Source organism: Bombus flavifrons, chromosome 1 (assembly GCF_040668555.2).
Source record: "Bombus flavifrons isolate JBK064 chromosome 1, iyBomFlav1_principal, whole genome shotgun sequence".
Lineage (NCBI taxonomy): Eukaryota > Metazoa > Arthropoda > Insecta > Hymenoptera > Apidae > Bombus > Bombus flavifrons.
Genome location: NC_138442.1, coordinates 22,567,260 through 22,585,009, shown reverse-complemented (window position 1 = coordinate 22,585,009; position 17,750 = coordinate 22,567,260). Strand labels below are relative to the sequence as shown.

The 17,750-nt window shown below is 35.7% G+C and overlaps 3 protein-coding genes and 1 long non-coding RNA gene across 8 annotated transcripts; 1 reads left to right on the top strand and 3 right to left on the bottom strand.

Annotated features, from left to right (window-relative positions):
- Positions 1-135: 135 nt before the first annotated feature.
- elgi (E3 ubiquitin-protein ligase NRDP1 elgi) lies at positions 136-2,823 on the bottom strand. 2 transcript variants are annotated; one of them, XM_069118050.1, is made up of 3 exons: positions 2,456-2,823; positions 1,396-2,001; positions 136-1,325 (listed from the first exon to the last, which is right to left on the bottom strand). In XM_069118050.1, exons 1-3 carry the CDS (start codon positions 2,543-2,545, stop codon positions 1,056-1,058), a joined length of 966 nt encoding a protein of 321 aa, XP_068974151.1. In that variant the 5' UTR covers positions 2,546-2,823; the 3' UTR covers positions 136-1,055. The 2 variants fall into 2 exon arrangements, with proteins under 2 accessions (XP_068974151.1, XP_068974160.1); XM_069118059.1 differs by having other exon boundaries at positions 1,396-1,983; positions 2,456-2,818.
- A 285-nt stretch (positions 2,824-3,108) lies between these two features.
- Positions 3,109-6,349, bottom strand: LOC138182335 (uncharacterized). Its single transcript, XR_011173767.1, has 3 exons — positions 6,221-6,349; positions 5,660-5,772; positions 3,109-3,219 (listed from the first exon to the last, which is right to left on the bottom strand). It is a non-coding gene; the product is annotated as an uncharacterized LOC138182335 (long non-coding RNA).
- LOC138182258 (peptide transporter family 1) lies at positions 3,679-12,350 on the top strand. Of its 3 annotated transcripts, XM_069117937.1 has the most exons (10): positions 3,679-3,800; positions 4,937-4,977; positions 8,099-8,177; positions 8,330-8,558; positions 8,805-9,079; positions 9,166-9,248; positions 9,356-9,769; positions 9,924-10,155; positions 10,218-10,804; positions 11,092-12,350. In XM_069117937.1, exons 1-10 carry the CDS (start codon positions 3,764-3,766, stop codon positions 11,260-11,262), a joined length of 2,148 nt encoding a protein of 715 aa, XP_068974038.1. In that variant the 5' UTR covers positions 3,679-3,763; the 3' UTR covers positions 11,263-12,350. The 3 variants fall into 3 exon arrangements, with proteins under 3 accessions (XP_068974038.1, XP_068974024.1, XP_068974032.1); XM_069117923.1 differs by lacking the exons at positions 3,679-3,800; positions 4,937-4,977 and adding an exon at positions 6,555-6,899 and having other exon boundaries at positions 10,218-11,252; XM_069117931.1 differs by lacking the exons at positions 3,679-3,800; positions 4,937-4,977; positions 8,099-8,177 and adding an exon at positions 6,555-6,899 and having other exon boundaries at positions 10,218-11,252.
- On the bottom strand, positions 12,148-17,657 carry LOC138182311 (uncharacterized). Of its 2 annotated transcripts, none has more exons than XM_069118028.1 (8): positions 17,473-17,657; positions 16,666-17,043; positions 15,102-15,737; positions 14,753-14,986; positions 14,617-14,683; positions 14,365-14,526; positions 14,065-14,170; positions 12,148-13,989 (listed from the first exon to the last, which is right to left on the bottom strand). In XM_069118028.1, the coding sequence occupies exons 2-8, from the start codon at positions 16,757-16,759 to the stop codon at positions 13,897-13,899; spliced, it is 1,392 nt and encodes a 463-aa protein (XP_068974129.1). In that variant the 5' UTR covers positions 16,760-17,043; positions 17,473-17,657; the 3' UTR covers positions 12,148-13,896. The 2 variants fall into 2 exon arrangements, with proteins under 2 accessions (XP_068974129.1, XP_068974138.1); XM_069118037.1 differs by having other exon boundaries at positions 14,065-14,152.
- Between the last annotated feature and the right edge of the window lie 93 nt (positions 17,658-17,750).

Below are 17,750 nucleotides of genomic sequence, written 5' to 3'. Positions count from 1 at the left end.
AAAATAAAATATGCAATATTTCTTGCTGTATCGAAGATAAATGCATCGAGATGAGAAGCCGAGTTATACAAAGGTCTTACATTTGATGGCAGATAACTATCTTATTTTGTAAATATTTGTGCAAAGACAAGAAACTAAAATTTTATTATGCATTTATTTAAAAATAGCTAAGGGATCGAATGCTCTTCATACAGTGGTTATTACAAAATCAATTTCAAAAGAGAACAATACTGAGGAAATTCGAAACTGTTAAGTATCGTATACCGTTAGTTTAAACTATTATTATCTGTGAATTATTCTGTGAAAATAGCATTCTTATCTTGTAAGTTGTAAACGATATATGTATACGACCGTGTTCGCTTAGAGTATAATAATTTATTTAAGCGATCGTTGTATAGCATGTTTATTTCATCGTACGCACTTTTAGATGTTTTATTAAAATCATATAAATAACGTTGAGAGAAGAGAAGAAATTATTCTTCGTTCTGACATTTGATATTAATCTTTTAGAACACATTTAGATCTTAATAGTAGCAATTACCATATCGATAATTTCTATACTTTTTGTTTCTTACTTGTCTAAAGCATTATCATAAAACACTTAAAGACTTCTATATATGTAAAAAATTCCCTGAAATAGTTGACAAATAGTTGGTTTATCAGATGTTAAACAAAGAATCGATTTTATAGAAATGTACATGAGATTACTTAGAATAACTAAAAATGATTTACTATTTATCATGCAATTTCAGGAACATTCTCAATGAAATAGTATATCACAGTGTAATGATCCAGACATTCAATTAGATTTTTGTATGTGGCAATTGCGTCTGTACAATTGTTTATCACAAAAGGCATGTCGTTTGTTCTTTTCAGTACATTTTGAAAGATATCCTGCAGTAATTGCAAGATGAATTATGCAAATATCCCAATATTTGCACATAAGTACGAAGATATTCCATGCACCTTGAAAGTTAGTCACAATGAATATAACAAACAACAGAATAGATGAACATCAAATTATCTGGGCATGCACAGTACATTGGTATGAGATTTTATTCTATGCCATGTGCAAAAATCATCACTAGTCCAGGTTCAACCATCATGTCTTCCGGCATATGAGTATTATCACAATAAAGAACTAACACTGCTTGTTTACCAGGGACTCTTTTACAAACATAATTGTCATATTGCCTTCTGGAATTCTGTCTGGTTTCAAGGGAGTTTAAGCCTGGAGGCCATTTCCTTTCGTGACAATTTTCCATTAATTCGTCGATCACATGAGGCGGGCAATTATATTCCGACAAAGTTCTTTTTATCATCGTCTACAAAATTATGTTTATTTATTCGTTTACCAGAATTGATTAATTAACATTAATTTATGGATTACAGTACCTGCAACAGTTCATCCGGGGTGGAAATCATTCCTCCCCATCTTGTTACTCTTGCTCTAGGAAGGGTAGCAGACCATCTTACAACTTCGTCTCTTTCCATTTGATCAGCGATAGCGCGCATTGCTGGATTTGAAACTCTCAATGCTCTCATAAAGTCTTTTAAAAGATGTATTTCCCTCTTGTGTTCATTTATTTGAAGTTGTTGTTCACCTAATTCACGTTTCATATCGGCAAGCTTTTGTTGTTGCGAATGTATAATATTTCTGAGTTCTCTCACACAATTATGATCTTTTAGCTCATTTTTAGGAATAATAAGACTACATCCTTGTTCACAAAGCATCGGTCTCTTGGGATTATATTCACATTGCTCCAAGTGTGACACTAAACTATCAAGCTTAACTATTACTTGACATCCATACATAATGTTATCACAACTAATACAAAGGCGGGCCAACAGATTCCGAAGAATTCTTGGAACTGCTCTAAGCTGAGCAGATGTAATTGGTGTACGATCCAACGGACAGGTGGGCTGTCTATTTATCCATTCATTAATGCATGTACGACAAAAGGCATGTTCACATACAGGTGCCTGCAACATATTGCTCACCTACCAGTCTTTAAGCCAAACTACACACTTCATAAGACTTAGTACTATATATAAAAATATATAATGAATACTAAATAATGTCCTAAACACTTACAAAAATTTACAAAATATGATTATATATGTTAATCTTTTTCGTTAAAAGAAAAACGGAAGCGACCCGAAACTGATAACAGTTATAAACACTTTGACAGAACGAAAATTACAAAAAATACAAATGACCGATATTATAAAATTAATATCAAACTTTAAGGAATACTTTCCATTTACCCGATCGTTGTAAATAAATACGGTGTGTGAAAACAATCATCAGATGGTCGTACTAAACAATAGAGAGGAGAATAATTATGAAAAAGATGAAAGAAAGACGACAGAAATGTTAGGTTAGTTTTCCGTAAACGCAAAAGTTTGCTTATTGGAAGCATTCTATCGTAAACGAACGAAACAGAAATAATACCTGGACAGGATCCTCCAGAACACCAGAGCATATCGGACAAACTAGTTCCTCGTCAACTTCGCCCTGAAAGCGGTTCACATCGAACCCCATAATGTGAACTAAGTACAGTAACTCGTCTTTGTATGTAGCGACGAGCCTCTCCTGTAAAACTGTGGATCCAGAATCCAGAATCAGAAATTCGATGGCGTACGACGTGAAAGCTTCAGAAGTATACCGTTACTTTCCACAAGCATCACGCAACATGACAATAGTCACTTGCAATTAATGTAAATGTATCACAGTATCAATGCATATTATGGTTTTATTTGCTTGAAATTTGATGATTTCACGATATACGATTAATCATTATTATAAATCACCATAGAGCTAGATCGAACCTCTCATTCGGTCACAGAAGCAAACTTGCTTTTTCAATGCGGCAAATTTCGAGGTTCACAGTTTGAATGATCAAATTAATCGTAAGAAACAACAAGTAATGCAAGATTATGGATTTATTAAATCTTATAAAATCGTATGTAACATTAATAAATTATAAATCAGTTATATATCGAACAAACATTAACTTATTTCACATAATGAATTTTGTTATACAACATGACATAACAAGGCATTATAGTTGTAATTAAAATAAAAAATGAAAAATCTCAAATTATAATTGATTATGTTTTCGGATTTTATTTAGGCACATTGCATCGCGCTTCATGAGTTGAACACATCCCCATTATTTTTTGAAAGATTTCTATCAGAAGGTAATTTACGCTTATCTGCAAATAAAATATTCCTGATAACGTACAATTAACGTACAAAATCCCCGCAGGGAAGAGAAAAGATCGACAAGTGTAGGTTAATACATAATGATATATAATGATTATAGATATAATATATTACAGCTTTGAAGTGGTCATTTTTCAGTCGCGCGCTTTAATCCTACGATATTTCTTATTATCTACAATGAGATTCCAAATTATCTCAATGAATCAGCAATCTACTTATACGTTATTAAATATTTTGATTAAATAGGAAATAAATCATTTATACGTTGTATCATATTCATTACTATCCATACTTTATCGCGTCTTTTTTCTAGACACGAAGAATCTAATTTGTGAAATTTATAAAGCACATTTGTATCTTAAAAAATTTCGATTCTATCGAACATGATAAATGCTTCCAGAATTAATCATTAGCGTGTATATTTTGATTGATAAGGCCAGATAGTCGCAAAGAGATAACAGAATTGGAAAGGCGGATCAGTATTGCAGTTAAGAGCGTAGGAACAGGTTCGTTTCAAGAAATCGCGAAGCAGACATGGGCGAGAGGAAACGCTCTATCAAAGAGATACAAGGTATTTGGTTCACATTTTAAAAATCTGTTTGTTTATCTTCGATATTATTCCATAAATTGCTAAATACAATTAGCTTGAATCTTTTTTCAAAAAAAAAAAAAAAAAAAAAAAAAAAGGAAAGGCGCCTCTTAAGGGCGCAAATTACAAAAATGTCCTAGATTTATTTTAATCTAATTTAATTTTTGGAATGACAGCAGTTTAATTTTAACGTTTAAACGTTTCTGCACCCATCGAGTATATACATATCGAATTATACATATCGAAGCAATTTAAACTTCGATAACTCAAGTATGCCGTCTAATTAAAAACTGACTCGAGTGTTGTTTAATTATATTGTATGAATATGTAGAGAATATGATGATAAAATTCGATCATGAATTTGATTATGAATTAAATTTTTCCACCTTGAATTAAACATGTTACATACGTAGTTATATTTTCCTCAAAATTATGAAACAATTGACAAGCCGTAATGCGATATTTGACAGGACAACCTAGGTCAAATCGTTTTACTTTCGATTTGGTTGAATGTCTGATTAAAGCGTGACCCAATTCGAGAACGATAAATTACTACAGCGGCCCTTAAATATTAATATAACAGATTGGTATAACAGATTATATTTCATTGCCGTTGTTCGCGATATGCTAACAATAACCAGTATTTAAATCTCGTTAAATTGTCGTAACGCAAAATGTTAACAAGTGGATGATCGATTCTCTCTGAAGGCGATCCTTCGATCCTTTCTGCTTGTTTAATTAAATTGAATGTGCGTCAAAGTGTCAACATTATTTACGTATAAAGTTGTTGCATCATCGTATTAAAAAATGCGATTTTCAAGAAGTGTCGTCCGCAGTGGTAGAAACTTCACTTCTACACGCGAAGGACGACGTGTTATAAAACGAGTAACTGTAGAGGGAATTACGCTATCGGATTATTGAAATTGAAAGAGAGTAGATGAAATGGAAAAAGAAATACCAGTAAAAGAATAATTTTTGCTGGGAAAAATAAATGGATACAGCTAGAAATGCAGGTGAATGATAGTACGCTCAAATCGGGATGGGTAGTAGAAGAAACGTGTAATTGTGTCGTACGAGTGTTATCAACTTTATTTTTTTCCACCATTTATGGTTTTCAGATTATCCGGACAATGAGAGTAACACGGAGGAAAATCAAAAGGTAAATATCGAATGTTGTTGCTTATCGACATCGAGAAACGATAAAAGTATCATCTTCCTATTTGATATAGTATAGCGATGAATTAACGATATAATTGAATATCGTTACGAATCACTGATTTATACCCATGACAAATCGTCAGTATTTAGTAGGCCATAACTATCTATAATTCAAAGTTAATACGTAATTGCTTTTGTACAATTCGTTTGTTATACAATAGAAGATAAAATCGGGTCGCGGTAAATTAGGATGCTCGATTGCTCGATGGTCCTAACGATAGATTATACGATTCGTCTTAATTAACCAGCAGGTTGTATTCAAATTCCGACGACGTACATTGTGTCGATCGATTATTATTATTACGCTTTCACTCGCGTGGAGTACCAGTGATCACCCTTGCGTAACATTGAAAAACGGAAACGCAAGTTCAGGTGGGAATTTCCTTAAGCGATAAACCCGTTCTTCGGAAACCGTGCTTCGTGTTCTGTTTCACCGGCAATGCGAAAAATCACTTAAGTAATAAAATCGGCAAGGACTAAGAATAATCTGCGCGTAAATTATGTACACTTGCCCAACTGCGAATACTTTCACCGAGTTAATTGAACTTTATACATATAGGGAAGGATATCACAGAGAATTAAAATTCCTTTGTGGCAAAACATTACGTTTAACCGTTACTTACCAGTACTTTATTCGAAGAAAAGAACTTGGCATAATGTCGGTCAATGACGGGGATTGTGACTTTAAAGTAAACGCATCGCGAGATAAACTTGTCCAATATCGTAAGACACGCCTCTGCAAAATGGACCAGTTTAGTGAAATAATGTCATGGTATCTTAAACAGAAATCGAGATCGGATTTCACTTTTCTTTTGTATCGAAACGTTTGCCTTCCGTCCGTCAAAATTCGTTAATTTAAGTATTTCTCTTACTTAAATTCCTAAGAAACTCGTTGTTATCGCTTAAAGTAGAAAAAGTGTATAATTATTTCTCGGCAGAGATATCACTGATTAGTAATCTTGATAATTAAATTTACGTTTAAACGTATAGATCATTTTTTATTTACTGTTTATCTCGAAGAATGAAAATCAGACGTTGGAAAAAATTGTCTTACGCTGTTTTTGCGCTGATACTGTTGTTGTTGCGCGTTCCTTAGTTTGACGTACTACACGAAAAGCTTCTTTTACTTTACGATACGATATAGAAGATTAAGCATTTAATCTACCCAATTAATGATATCTTACCGATGCGTAGTAGTGGATAAATGTTTTAATAAATCAACGTGTCATATATAATTAGTTCACAAGGTAGCCGTTTAATGCTCGATGATAATAAAAAATTGCGTACGTCGTGCTTGCTGTTATTCCTCTTACGATGTTTCCTGTCGCTATTCTAACAAATTTGCGAAAATAAATGTACTATTGCATTGTTTCGTTGTAAATGTTATTTGTACGCGATACCGTTAAGGTGTAGCGTAAGATGTTAACCGCGCATCAAGAGAAGACTTTCACATTGTTCCAAGTATGCGAGACGGCGAGTATACCACTACCTAACAATGTTCGTCAATGCCATCGTCGGACTTAATCGTAGTGCCTACATATTGTAGATACGCGACAAAATCAACAGTGCAGCTTCAACTACCAACCGCGTCGTACGTTGATCGTGCTGAGAAATATCGATCTAGGTATCACGGTTCACTGGTGATCTACACACTGTGATTCGTGTTCCTCGCGAATGGAAAGGTGTTTTCGATCGATACTGCTTTCCAGAATTCTTTGGCTGTCATGTAACGTGTCTCAATATGCTATTTGAGCGTAAAACTTATTAGAGTGTCTCGTTCGAATTTTAGCAGAATTCACGTAGTTAACGTAGATCATTAACTCGACCATCACGATGACTACTGAAAAGGAGGAGAAAGCGAAGGTAGAAATTTTACGTGAATTTTGCTTATTTTATTTCGACAAGATTACGAGGATTTATATATAGAAGATATAGTTGATATAGTTTTAACGAGTTGACTGGAATTGATAGAATAAATTGCAGTTTTACTTGGATCACTCCGCGCGATATTTTTCGCGCTAGTATTAAACCATATGTAACCTTTTGTAACCTTGTGAAAAAGAAACTTGCTCTTTTCATTAATAGTACATAGAACATCGTTAATATAACGAAACAGCGTAGAAAGATTTATATAGTTTGCTATAACATTTTTATCAACCACATAGTTTCCGATGCATAATATATTACGAATAATAAAGATAGTAACAGATGTTATCGGTTATTCAACAATGAGTACAAATAAGCGATACTACTGGCGCGACTACATGTATATGGAACACGTATTTTCGCGATTCAGAATTCGCGGTCCTCTTATCAATGTTATCGTAATGACACAAATCTTCAAGAATTTCCTCTATCTTATGTAGCGCGTAAACTAGCGCGATTAATGAAAATTAAATTGGCTAAGTCATTGTAATTAATGTAACGTTTATTTTCATTATCGAACGTATTGTTTTTTTTCGCCAATTGATTAAGTTAGTTTTTCTTTTTCCTTGTAAAAGGATAACGACAAATCTAATCTAAGTGCGAGTCGTTCATCGCGTCTAATTTGAAGTCGCAATTCATTAAAAAAGTAGTTAACTTCTTATCACTTCCAATTGTCTTGTTGAAACTCGGTGAGATCCAGTAAAGCAAGCTTTTCAATAAGTAAAAAAAAGACGTTCGTTTTGTAGCTTTCTTTGGCATATTTTTAATTTAATATATTTTTTAATAAGAATTTACATTTTACATACTTGATTATACGTTGGTACGGAACTCGTATGTAACAAAACGATGTATCCGTTACTGGTGAAACTGGTCATTGAATGCCAGTGTTTAAGCCAAATAGCACCGATGGCGTAAATTGCTGTATATAATTCTGCGAATCGTGCGTGGCCTTCGCATTTTACGACACAATCTATTGTATTTACAACAAGGATAATTCCTTTCAATCAGCAGTGATGATAACGAAATTAATCGAGTCATGCGAAACGTGCTACTAGCGTTCGTCTCGCATCCGGTACTTCCAACTCGATTCGCACAGATCAGATTTTATAATATAATTTTTTTTTGTAATTTTGCAGAAGCTGACGTATCCCAAGTCGATATTTTTTATCGTGTCCAATGAATTCTGCGAGAGATTCTCTTTCTATGGAATGCGTAGTACGTAGAAATGCAATAGCGATAAAGCTTTTGGTATTTTTTCCTGTTGGCGCTTCATTTACCTATTAATTGTTTTAGTTGAAAAAGTATTTATACGATCTTATACGTTAGTTGGTGAATATCGTGTAATATTAAACAATTCTTTTATTTAGCTGTATTGACGCTTTATCTAAGGAACCAATTAAACTACGACGATAACGCATCTACCGTCATATATCATGTGTTCACGATGTTCGTATACTTTTTCCCTATATTCGGTGCGATGCTGGCGGATTCCTTAATGGGAAAATTTCACACCATCTTATACTTGAGTATCATTTATGCTCTAGGCCAACTTCTGCTATCTTTAAGCGCTGCGCCCCCATTACATATACCTCCTAGGTAAGATTAATACTTCGTTTTAATGTTTTAATGTCTTAATCTCTATCGTTAATTGTTCCAAACGGTTCAACCGTTTGCCAAAGTTGTCCTCAACGATTAAATCGTCGTCTTTGTCTCGTAGATTATCATCTATGTTATCTTAATATTGAAGATTTTCTCTGTTTTAAATAAGTAGCGAGTTAAATAAGTAATATATGAAACATCGATCGAGGTCTAATTACGTTTGTCAAACGTGTAACTTTGCAGAGAATTTTCATTGGTTGGCCTACTCCTTATAGCCCTTGGCACAGGCGGTATAAAACCTTGCGTGGCTGCATTCGGCGGCGATCAATTCATACTACCGCTACAGGAACGATACTTGTCCACATTCTTCTCCCTGTTTTACTTTTCTATCAACTTCGGATCTCTGATCTCGAGCTTCCTCACGCCCGTGCTTCGTAGCGAGGTCACGTGTTTCGGCGAAAATACCTGTTATTCTCTGGCATTTTTTGTGCCAGCCGTTCTTATGACGTTATCCGTCGGTAAGTTCCGAGAACAGTCGTATTGGAAAATGTGAACGATCCTAAAACGACGAAACTGTTCGATCATGCCGAATCTTCTTTTTCAGTGATATTTCTCCTTGGGAAACCTTTGTACAGAATAACCAAGCCGACGGGCAACGTCGTTTTCAATGTTTCTAAGTGCGTTTCTGTAAGTTCAACCATGTTTCTATCTTTTAAAACCGACTAATTCAGGCATAATTCAGATTTTTCCATATTGCGATAACGAATACGTGAGATTCGTGTTTGAAATTTCAGTACGCTGTCTATAGAAAGTTTACGTCAAAGAATGAGAAAAGGGAGAATTGGCTCGAGTATGCGGATGACAAGTACGAGAAATCACTGATAAACGATATTAAAGCAGCTCTGCAGGTGATGAAATTGTTTATCCCGATACCGATATTTTGGGCACTTTTCGATCAGCAAGGCTCTCGATGGACGTTTCAAGCAACCCGAATGACCGGCGAAATCGGAAACTTCCTGCTTCAACCAGATCAGATGCAAGTGTTCAATCCTTTTTTGGTGCTCGCCTTTATACCTTTGTTCGAGACTTGTCTCTATCCTCTTATGAGGAAGATCGGCTTACGAACTCCGCTGAGAATCTTGTCTATCGGCGGTTTCTTAGCTTCTTTGTCGTTCGTAGTAGCGGCCATGGTTGAATTTCAGCTCGAGGTACGTGGTTAAATTAAAAATAAGCAGCACGACGTACAATGCCCCATTACGGCATGCAAAATACGATAGTATCTCTAGTTACGTTCAAATAATTTTACGAGGAATATCTTAATTCACGTTGAACACTCTCTTTTTACTTTCTTTTTACTTGCAGAAAACGTATCCGGTTTTGCCTTCGAAAAATTTCGCACAATTGCGCCTTTTCAATACTCTGGACTGTCCCGTAACTATAACGACGCATAATCCTGAATTATCTTTTGTCCTCGAAAGTATGGATATGTGGGAAGACAAGTATATCGAAGCGAGTGGCGAAGCAGTATGGCGGTATAAGGCAGATTTTTCAAAATGCAATGGAGCCAATATCACGAAATTCAATGAAACAGCTGGTATATTAAAGTTCTTTCGTATGATTTATTTAACGATATTTAACGATCGTGTGTATTTTTAGGAACGATCGTGTTACCCGAAGGCAACGCGACTTCTTGCGTTGTAACCCAGGGAAATAAACTTTATAGTTACACGGATTCGGTGGATAAATCGACCTCTGGCGAACCTTTGATACGTGGACTCGTCTACGTAAATTCATCATGGGACCCCGTTTCTCTGAAATTTATGAAGGGCGACGCAACAGTCCTCGAATTCAAGATAAATGGTACTTCGCTTCAGGAAACCAGTCTAGCTGAACTCAAACCTGGCACATACGATATTCATTTGAATGACGCATTAGTAAAAAAAGACGTACGTCTCAAACTTGGTGGAGTTTATACGGTGGTCGGATCTGTTATTGGAGAAAAACCGATGGCTAACGTTGTAACTGTAACCGAACCAAATTCCATGCATATATTGTGGTTGATTCCTCAATATGTTATTCTCACGATGGGCGAAGTCATGTTCTCGGTGACTGGCTTAGAATTTGCATTCACGCAAGCCCCTACCAGTATGAAGTCCCTTTTACAGGCTTCTTGGCTGTTGACAGTAGCTTTTGGTAATCTCATTGTAGTCATTGTGGCGGAAATCTCGATTTTCGATCGTCAGGCAAGTACGAGTTGACATAATTTTATCTTTAAATGCGCCTATGCACCAGCCCTTGGTAAAAACAAACGTACATGTACTCGATACTAGAGTTTTTTCAAACGATTCAAGGCCAGATCGGCGACAGTCGCGATTACCCAATCGCTTTTGCGTTACGGTCACTACGAATCATGCATTATTCAACGTCCACAACGTTAAACTTCTCGAAAAGTTACACTACCTTAACCTCGATACCTACTAAAATTCTTTTCAATATCCAACATAATATTTTCTTTGTTCTTGTTGTTTAGGTTTTTGAATTCCTTTTGTTCGCGGGATTAATGTTCATCGATATAATCATTTTCGCTGTAATGGCGAAATTTTACAAGTACGTAGACGAAGACGAAACTACCGAAGAAACCATTCATATGAGCCAAGAAACTGGAGCATTTAATGCATCTTATCATCAAGATGAGAAGTGATCTATCGTTGTGAAACTACGTGTACGCTTTACACTTTACGACTTCTGCGTCCCAAGTACTTGTGAGTAAGTACATGTATGTATACACACATGAGCATGTATATGTATGTATGTATGTATGTAACTGCGGCGTTTTAGGACAATTACGTTGCGAGTTCAGACTTAACATCGTGAATGTTTTCTTAGTCTCTAAAATCTAAAATATGCATCGATTGCAAGATTTGTACATAATCACTGTGAACGGCGCGTATTTTTTACGTCGATTTCTATCTTACCTCAAAGGTAAGAGAATGTTTTGCTGAAAAATAGAAAGAAAATTTCAGATCACGAGTTCGCAAATTGTTTTTCATAAAATACGAAAAGTGCGATGAATAATTCTTTTGTATCGTTCTCGCGTAAAATAAACTACTTACTCGACTAATTCCAATAATTTCTTTACATAAGTGATAGAAAATTATAATTTTTATATTCGTAGAAGCGAAATGGAGCTTTATATGACGTAAAAGGTAACGATGTTTTATAAGAGATAGCTATTAATTGGCCGAACGTATTAGCCTATGTCGCTTATAGTATTTATTATACCGCAAAGATTCAAGTCTCAAGTTTCAAGATAGCATAAAAATCTACTACATGCAAATATTCGTATCATATTTTCTGCGCGACTTATTTTCGCGGCACTCGTGAAACTTGTACACGCGCGAAACTTGTACATAAACCTATGAATAAATGTACATATTTTTCTAAACATTCGATTATCATTTGATAACGATTTATCCGCTACTTTATCCTATTCTCTGAAACAATTCTTTACTCTTCGTAATTTCATATATCGCGTAAATCATTATTTTTATTTCTTTTGCGCATCGAAGAAATAATTGGCAATTCCTTATAAAATAAACAATTTATTTAGTAAAATAATAATACATCATTTGTTATTTGTATTTTACACCACCTTTTTAATTAATGGAAGGACAAAAATAATAATGATAACGATATAATATACGAAACATATCGCGAACATGAATCGCAATGTTTTCATTGCATTTCTATGCTACAGCTCACAATACGTACAATCACGCTACAAATCACTATATAATAGTCTATTTGTACACAGATTGTCCTTTCATAGTGTCCTTTCTATAAAATTTAACGAATTTATATAGTCGACGATGCAGTGCTGTAAAGGCATTGAAAGGCTAACGATAAATTCATGCTGTTGTGTTTTAATTTTCGATCTACGATCGAATGTTATTAAACGGACGAATCTGTAGGAGATGTTTCGTCTTTTCTTCTATTATATGATACATATACATGTAACGGGGGGGGGGGGTGTAAATAGTAACTCTGAGTAAAATTACATAGTCGGCGCTAATTACACGTAGTGCTTAAAATTTGCCAAAATAAATAGTCGTTTCTATATCTTGTGTTGGGTACGATAATAGGCTCTTTTATCTTAAAACTGTTTTAAGATTAACAGTATTATAGGTATCATAGAAAAATAAAATACGTATTATCACTGCTTCAAGCCAATAAATTATATATGTATATATATATATATATATAGAGCGTTGTATAGTAGCCAATATTAAAGGAACAGCTTCTCCGTAACAAATATATAATATATGTACAGAATTTTCATTTAGGTGATATAAATCACAGGAGTAATGCCAAAAGCAACAGCACATGCAAAATGCAAGTTGTTCTATCATTTTCGTCGTTACTTCGTACGCGCGCGCACGAGATGTGCTAAACGTTGGTACAACTATGTTAACACAAAGTGTTACATACTTTTATACGTCGAGTCATGAATTACACGTAAAATAAACTTTCTGTGTACTACGATACACGAAATTCTTTCGATTATTGTGACATTAAATATTTTTTTTGCCTTGAGAAAATATCAAACTTAATGTGGTTACACATTATATGTATGTATGTATGTATGTATGTATATATATGTATATATGTATATATTTTTACGAACGTTGTAACAACTGAATCCCAACTGTACCATTAACAGCCACGATAATTCCATAAGCCTAAACCGAAATTCTGATTTAGAACGTATATCTACTTTTAAGTTATTACTAGACACTTTCAAATCATAGAGGAATAATAAATTTCTTCGGTGGACGAACAATAGTTATCGATACGTAGAGAAAGGAAGAGTTGGTGAAAACATGCGATAAACGTTATTACTATATTGAAAAATTATAATCAGGTATAAAGTGATATTAGATGTTATACGTAGTTATAATCTCCAATCTGTACTCTATGTTGCAAGTCTAACGGTGAGTAGAAAAATAATGTCAATCATATGGCTAACCGTACTTGCTATGAAAGTACAAACTATAGTACATCATGGAGTTAAAAAATATGTGTTTTCAAATAAACACGATAGGTTTTAACGACGGTAGAACGTTCATCGTTTCACGTGGTAAACTCTTTCACAAAACGCAAAAATGGTCTCGTGTCAGATCTTTTGCTTAATTTTCTATCTCGACTTCCCGCGTCGTACAAATATTAAAGTTGCGTACATTCGATATATAGATAAATGTTTCCGATATGGTACGTTAACAGTGAGCTAAGCACCAGAAAAAATATTAAAATCAAATATATTTGGAATTTAGTCAAACTATATATGGTCCTCTTCTTTGTTAGTTTGTGCCGGTGTCGCCGGTGTTGGATCGTCATGGAATAACGGATTCTTTACTTCCATTTCACCAGTCTTAACAAAAACACATTAGCGATGTAACATAGTTATACGATTCTGGCGATCTAACTAAGTATAAATGTAACTTACAGAAGCCAGTCCTGGGCATTCGTAAACAGTGTAGTCTCCTTCCTCGTTTTCCTCCTCGCTCTCCGCTTCAGATACAGAGCCTGGGTCTCTGGTTGCAGAAACACGACTACACAAATCATTATCCAAACAATACTCTCTAATTAGAATAAAACTTTTAAAAATCGCTGTGACACTTGCAAAGGTTGGACAAGAATTCTCACTGAGCATTTCCTATATCCATTTTCTTTTAAAGATCGTAATAAATCGAAAACATGAAACAAGGATAGTTGTTGCTTCAAATGCGTTATTTAAATGACTTACTTTTCCATAGCGATGATTTGTTGTTTCTGATGTTGGAAGTGATACATCTGGGCAGACTGCGCGAGTCTTTGGTCTCCAGATGGTGATATCTCTTTATTTGGACCAGTTACACCGTAAGCTGGATATTCTATATCAGCAGCCGCTTTAGCACCCCGTTTTAACCTGTTAAAAATCAAACGATAACGTTAAGTAAACCTTTAGAAATCAGTTGTACGATCGTTTATTAACGTGAAATATTATTTATCATACTACCTGCACCATGTCAAAGCGATTAATACGAGAGCAAACATCGCCGCTGCGCTGCAGCCAGCAACGATAGCTAGAAGGAAACGGGGCAAATTTGGCATTTCACATAATTCCAAGCGATAAAGAGAATCCATCGACTTACCAATAAAATATATATCGTTATTCAAATCCTGGTTTACAGGTACGAACATCGGGTTGTACTCCATACGTCGTTCCAACTCCGGTATCACGATCACCGACGTATCCTTAAATTTGGACTCCATGTTTCTCGCCTTCTCCTGTTGCATCATGTGTCCTTTTCCAATCGCTGTATTCTCTCGTTCCCACTTCGTGTTATTTTTCATCGATTGCTCAAAATCCGAGTTATCTTTGTTATCTGTTAATCACCAGGGGTATGGCGGATAACAAAGAGAAATAGGAAAATTTGCAAAATATTGTACGCGTATGAAAAGAAATTAGTAAAATATGTATATTTATTAAGTTTGACGTACCTAAGAAAAAAGGAGCATCCTGATAATATCTGGGATCATTGGGCTTTACAGCGAACGGTTGTCTATCGTGTAAATTCGAGTCGAAAGTAAAATCCGGAGTGGTCGCTTCCAGCTTTTGTATCTGTATATCATTTTTCCCGTACTCGTTAATCGATCCACTACTGTACCTTCCTTGAAATTCCAACGGTTCCTCCTTCATTCCCCTGTCCAAGTTGGTCTCGTCGAAAGGCAAATGTTTCGATAATGGATTCCGATCGTATCCGTAGTCATCGTCTTGAAAATTCGTATCTTCGCTATTCATTTCACGGGGAAGATAAGGCAACTTAAAGTTTGGATACTCCAAAGGACTTTCGAGCGGGTTCAGCTCGTATAACGAAAAATAATGCTCCCTTTCTCGCGGCAACTCGTTGATCGGCTCGTTGTATCGCGTTTGCCGATAGTTCCATCCGTTTGCTTTCTCCTTTCTTTGAATATCCGCCAAGCTGCCTTTGTTGATCAACGCTTCCAGAATATCCCTCTCCTTTTGACGATCCAAGCCCAAATGATGCTTCCTGTGAGCTTGATTCGCCAACAGTGAGAGAAAATGCGTTCTCTGCCCCTCGAGGTACTTCATCAATTGCCTAAAAGCGATTCCATCTGGAAAAATGATCGCGTTATTGTTTCTATCCAATCGTGTATAAATTCATTTTCCTACGTGCAACTTGTTGCGTCTTAGTTAGTAGATCTCGGTGTTTGATTTCGCAGCTATTTTTATTACTTATTAAATGTAATAAACTCGAGCGAAACGACGTTTCAACAAACTATACAACACTCACAGTTATCGGTTTACTTCCTAATGATATCGTAGGAACTTGTACAGGAAGTTTCTGCGGTTAACAGCCACGTCGTTTAACGCACGACGCGACGCGTGCATTGCTGCAACTTTGATAAACATATTTCTACTCCGTTGGGAACTATGGCACGCGGACCGTATAGTCGTCTACAAGACAAATCCTCTTTGTCGTACATACGTGTACGTACACCCAAGTACACGTATATCGTCTAACTAGATTTCTTGTTTCTAAATAAATCATACATTGGACGATGAACGGGTAGATTATTCGATGGAACCGTGTTCCGAAAGAAAAATTAAATCCAAATTAAAGAGGAACGTGCAACAACTGTTTAACGTTGAGGTCGTCCACACGAAAGCATATGCAAACTTTGAACGAACCCAAACATTCCTTATAAAACTTGAAATTTAAAAGTTTCGCTCGAACATGAAAAACAGATGAAAAATTGATAAGAAATGGGACCAGTGTGGCAGAAAATTGAAAGAAAAAGCAACGCGAAAACTATCGATTGCGTCGTGACGATGACATTCGTGCTATCTTGCAAGGTATCATCTCTTCGGATCATGTTCGAACGTTATCACGAATTCAACGAACCTATAGCAAGACAATAGCGAAAACGTAATAAAAAAGAAGCGAAAGATCGTGAACCTTGAATCGAGAGCATTGCTACACCGTGGTGTCATTACCCTCGAAAAGAGCAGTGTTTTCGGGCGAACGGACGATATGCTCACCTCGATAAAAATTCAGTTCACCGGTGGAGAGGGTGACGAGAACGCAGCAGGGTAGCAGTAGCCATGTGCAGGTGCAGAGGGTCGATGTCATCATCACCGTTTCAACTGGCAGGTGTCAGCCAGGTGTGGTATCCACAGGTTTTTATCGTCGTCCCGTCCGTCGTGGTTCCATATGTAAGCACGTCATTTCATTGAGGGCAGACAGAGAGTTTGCGCGGTCAAGTTCCGCTGCAATCAATACCGCTATTACCCTTTCCACCACGATATCGTCGTCGATGAAACCGACACTTGCCCTTCTGCAGACTTGTTTCCGTGTTCGATGCCCCGCGTCTGTAGTTTTACCCTCTAGCTCGCTCCTATTGCAAATACTATCTATATCTGGAAATAACATTTACCACGGTAGCCACCATAAACCTATGTATTGGACATGGCGCGGTGCTCTTAAAATTCCGATCTAATCGAATATTTGAAGAAATTGCAAGTACGATGGCATTTTCGAATTGGCAATGAATCGATATACGTGTTAATTGAAAGTTTTATATTGTTTCTAAAGGTCAACGGTTGGAATACTTGTCTTCTTTTAAAGCTTTTAAAGTATTTCAATTGCTTTTTTAAACGACCTATATGTTATGACAACGATGATCTATATCTTCTATAACAAAAGTAAGATTACTTAATACCTTTATCCGCTTATGTCTCGATACATGCGAAAGGCATTCGAAAAAGTCAATAATATCGACACGTAAAACACTTTAAAATCTGCGACGAGAAATAAACGACACTTAAAGTATAAGAATATGTACTTACGAAAAGTTATACTAAAAATGAAATACAATCCTTTAAAAGTAAATCGTTGATCCTTTCGATATTTAATCCCTTTCCTCGTTGTTTGAACGATATTTTCTTTCGTAACATGATGCGATTAATAATACTTTCAGCACTATAGAAAAAGAAATTCCATCGCAATGCCTTGTGAGCGTTTTCATCACTGTACCATCAATGTACTGCTAATCGCAACAACTGTTCAACGGGTATTGACGGGTATTATGTCTATGTATATCTGACTCAAATCACACACGATACCA

Coding starts and splice junctions, on each gene's coding strand:
- elgi (XM_069118050.1), bottom strand. CDS start 2,545: ATGGGGTTCGATGTGAACCGCTTTCAGGGCGAAGTTGACGAGGAACTA. Junction 2,002..2,455: donor TTCTGGAGGATCCTGTCCAG/GTATTATTTCTG, acceptor AAAGACTGGTAG/GTGAGCAATATGTTGCAGGC. Junction 1,326..1,395: donor CCCCGGATGAACTGTTGCAG/GTACTGTAATCC, acceptor ATAATTTTGTAG/ACGATGATAAAAAGAACTTT.
- LOC138182258 (XM_069117937.1), top strand. CDS start 3,764: ATGGGCGAGAGGAAACGCTCTATCAAAGAGATACAAG. Junction 3,801..4,936: donor CTCTATCAAAGAGATACAAG/GTATTTGGTTCA, acceptor TATGGTTTTCAG/ATTATCCGGACAATGAGAGT. Junction 4,978..8,098: donor ACACGGAGGAAAATCAAAAG/GTAAATATCGAA, acceptor GTAATTTTGCAG/AAGCTGACGTATCCCAAGTC.
- LOC138182311 (XM_069118028.1), bottom strand. CDS start 16,759: ATGATGACATCGACCCTCTGCACCTGCACATGGCTACTGCTACCCTGC. Junction 14,987..15,101: donor GGATGCTCCTTTTTTCTTAG/GTACGTCAAACT, acceptor GGTGATTAACAG/ATAACAAAGATAACTCGGAT. Junction 13,990..14,064: donor AATGCCCAGGACTGGCTTCT/GTAAGTTACATT, acceptor GTTTTTGTTAAG/ACTGGTGAAATGGAAGTAAA.